The 3,003-nt window shown below is 41.5% G+C and overlaps 1 protein-coding gene across 1 annotated transcript; it reads right to left on the minus strand.

The window, feature by feature from the left end:
• Nucleotides 1-1,717: 1,717 nt before the first annotated feature.
• Nucleotides 1,718-2,997, minus strand: LOC102676086. Its single transcript, XM_031515226.1, has one exon. The coding sequence runs from the start codon at nucleotides 2,844-2,846 to the stop codon at nucleotides 2,571-2,573; it is 276 nt and encodes a 91-aa protein (XP_031371086.1). The 5' UTR covers nucleotides 2,847-2,997; the 3' UTR covers nucleotides 1,718-2,570.
• Between the last annotated feature and the right edge of the window lie 6 nt (nucleotides 2,998-3,003).

A 3,003-nucleotide genomic window follows, 5' to 3' on the forward strand; every position in this document is an offset into this window, starting at 1 on the left:
GTGTGTATAATTTACGAGGATGATCGGAAAAAAAAGAAAAAGAAGAAAAAGATAAATAAAAAATAAAATTTGAAATACAATTTATCGTGAAACGAAAAATCGTTAGAGAACGAGAAGAGACGTTAACGGATTTATAAATAAAACGAGGCTAGAGAGGAGTATCGAGATGAGTCAGAGCTAACGACACGTTCAAGAATGCGGAAAGACTCCGATCGATGCTCCATTAGGAGCAAGACGAAGTTCAAGAAAAGATGAAACAGTTCTTCCTTTCCACTCGTGGCTTCTACCTTGTTTCCTCATGCGTCACGTTTCTTCTCTCTTTTTCTTTTTCTTTCGAAAAGAAAGAAAACACACAACAAAAAACAATACACGAGCAACTAGTCGTCTGTGAGAAGATCTCTACGGATAAAAAGAATCGTGTCGTTCCCTTCAACAGAAAAATGATCGAAATAAAGAACTTAAGTACTAAGAAAAGTCATGGCAAGCCCTTAGGGGATGAATCTCTTTTTCCATTTCGATTAATTCGACGGATTTTCTATGGAAGAATGAAAACTATGAAAGAGGGTAAAAAAAAGAAAAAAAAAAAAAAAAAAGGAAAGAAAAGAATAAGGTTAATTGTTCACCCCGGGGCGAGGCCTTTTTTTCTTTTTTTTTTTTTTTCGTAGTTTCGCGCGCTACTTCGCCTAATTCCATTTTCCAGAACCGAGTAGAACGCATCGTCTCGACCATCTCTCGAATCCTAACGAGATTCTACTTTATCACGTTTTATCGTAACAATTATATCCCCTTCTGGCTGGTCAAAGAAAGCTAGCCAAAGCTTCTTCGTTCGAACACCGTTCTAACCTAAGTTTACAAACGAAACGAGAAACAACGAGAATATTTCATTGATCGACACGATGAGATTACCCGGTTTCTCCGACTTTACATATCCCGCCTTTTTCTTTCTTTTTATTATTCCTACGATAAAACGAGTAGATAATTAACAATCGTAATAATCATCGCGATTCTAAAGCGACACTCTTGACGAGACACGACCGTACGTAATTGATTCGCGCGCGAATTCAAATCAAGCGCGGAAACATAATCTCTCTTTCTCGTGTATGTGTGTACGTGCATATGTGTGTACAATTATGCGTGAAAAATTGTACTGTGTGGGCGTGTGTGTATGTATTTTAATGTACGTAATGCCGTGTATTCGCGTCTGTAAGTGAGTGTACGTATCTTGGAAAGATGCACGCGTGCATCTAAAAAATATAAAGGGTGCTAAACCCTAACGCTAAACACACGTGTATCATTCTACTCGTTATTTTAACGCGTCCTTTTCTCTCCAATTATTATCGTTATTCTTTTTCTTTTTTTTTTGTTATTCGTATTGTGTACGTACGTACGTACGCGTCGTGGTATACTAACTTCTCTATAAATCTAGACAATATATATTTTTCCTCAACATTTATATATAATAATAATATAATATAATATAATAATAATAATATCTTCTCGGGAGTCGCGTACATATACGCGACGGTCACCGTTTTCTCTTTTCTCTCTCACTCTCTTTCTCTCTCTCTCTCTCTTTTTTCTTCCTTTCTCCCTCTTTCTCTCAAACAGCTCAGTTTTAGAAAATAAAAAGAATCGAACAATTGATCCTCCCTAGCATCCTCTCGTCTAAGATTTCGTCGATTCGCTGGGACGATCTCTCGTTTTTTTTTTCGACGAACGAATCAATCGCTTCGACGAGACCGTGAAAACGCCGGTCAGTTGGAACCGGTTGAACGACGTCTGTCGCGATATATCGATATCTGATTCTTCGTATTCATAAATCATTTTTCATAAATGAGTAAAAATCATGCGAAGAATAACCATGGCGATATCATTTCTTTTTATCGTCTCCCTGATTCTGATTCTCTCTCTCTCTCTCTCTCTCTCTCTCCTCTTCCCGAAACATCATCATCGTCGTCCGTGAGATTCGTCTTGGTCTGTCCTATCACTTATCGTTTATCGTGGTTCACTGAGGTAGACAGATGGAATATTTTAAACTGGGGTAAAAACTGTATACGCGCATATACACGTGTTTACATGATGTGTGATAGAGTATATATATATATATATATGTATAGGTATGTGTTTTTATGCGTGTGTATGTATCGTGTTCGTAAAGTAAAAGGGAAAACGGAAATCACTGATCCGTTTCTCCGAGTGTAGCGAAGGAGGGATTCGTTTCTCCGATCGGAACCGGCCCGGTTTATATAAATGTAAACGTGTGAATTATACGTGTGTGTCATGACTTCGTTTCATCTTCTTTCTTCATCTTTTCTTTGGAAAAACAAAAAAAAAAAAAAAAAAGAAAAAAAACAAAAATTCTATTCTCCCGCAACGAAAAGAAAACAATGGGAAAACAAGTCTCTACTGAGGTAGTGGATGGATTTGACTGCGAGCGAAGGGAACGCGCCCAGATCCAAGATCGGATCCAAGAAAAAAAAAGAAAAACGCGTCTCTCCAAAGCGCTTGCTAATAATAATCGGGTCACTCGTGTAACAAACTATGGTCGCAGATTGCCGCGAGCGTGCCACCTATTCGGCTTTAACGATTTCCGGCTCCTCGTTCTCGCTAAAGTCGTCCTCTTCGCCCCCCGACGACTCCCCCTCCTCCAACAATCCAACGTGCCTGTCCTGCATCGCGTCCTGGCGATCCTCGTGCACCACACCGGGCCCCCGACCCTCGTCCCGGCCGATCATGGGATAATCCTCGATCCCACGACCGCCCAACTTGTCCATGGCGCTCATGTGCGCCATCTTGGCCGCGTGCGCCGCCGCGACAGCGGCGGCTTGTTCGGGGCTGAGGCCCATCGTCGTCAAACCGGAATTCTCGGCGATAAATTGCAAATATGTGTCGAGAATGGCTGATCCCGTCGCGCTGGTGTTGTGATGGCTCGGATGAAGATGGCCGGGTGGATGAAGGGGCGCCGTGTTCGGCTCGCGGCTGCCGTGCAACGTGTCCAAAGAC

Source organism: Apis dorsata, unplaced genomic scaffold (genome assembly GCF_000469605.1).
Source record: "Apis dorsata unplaced genomic scaffold, Apis dorsata 1.3 scaffold_58, whole genome shotgun sequence".
Classification (NCBI taxonomy): Eukaryota; Metazoa; Arthropoda; class Insecta; order Hymenoptera; family Apidae; genus Apis; species Apis dorsata.

Excerpts from the sequence above, each read along its gene's own strand:
- LOC102676086 (XM_031515226.1), bottom strand. The coding sequence starts at position 2,846 with ATGGGCCTCAGCCCCGAACAAGCCGCCGCTGTCGCGGCGGCGCACGCG.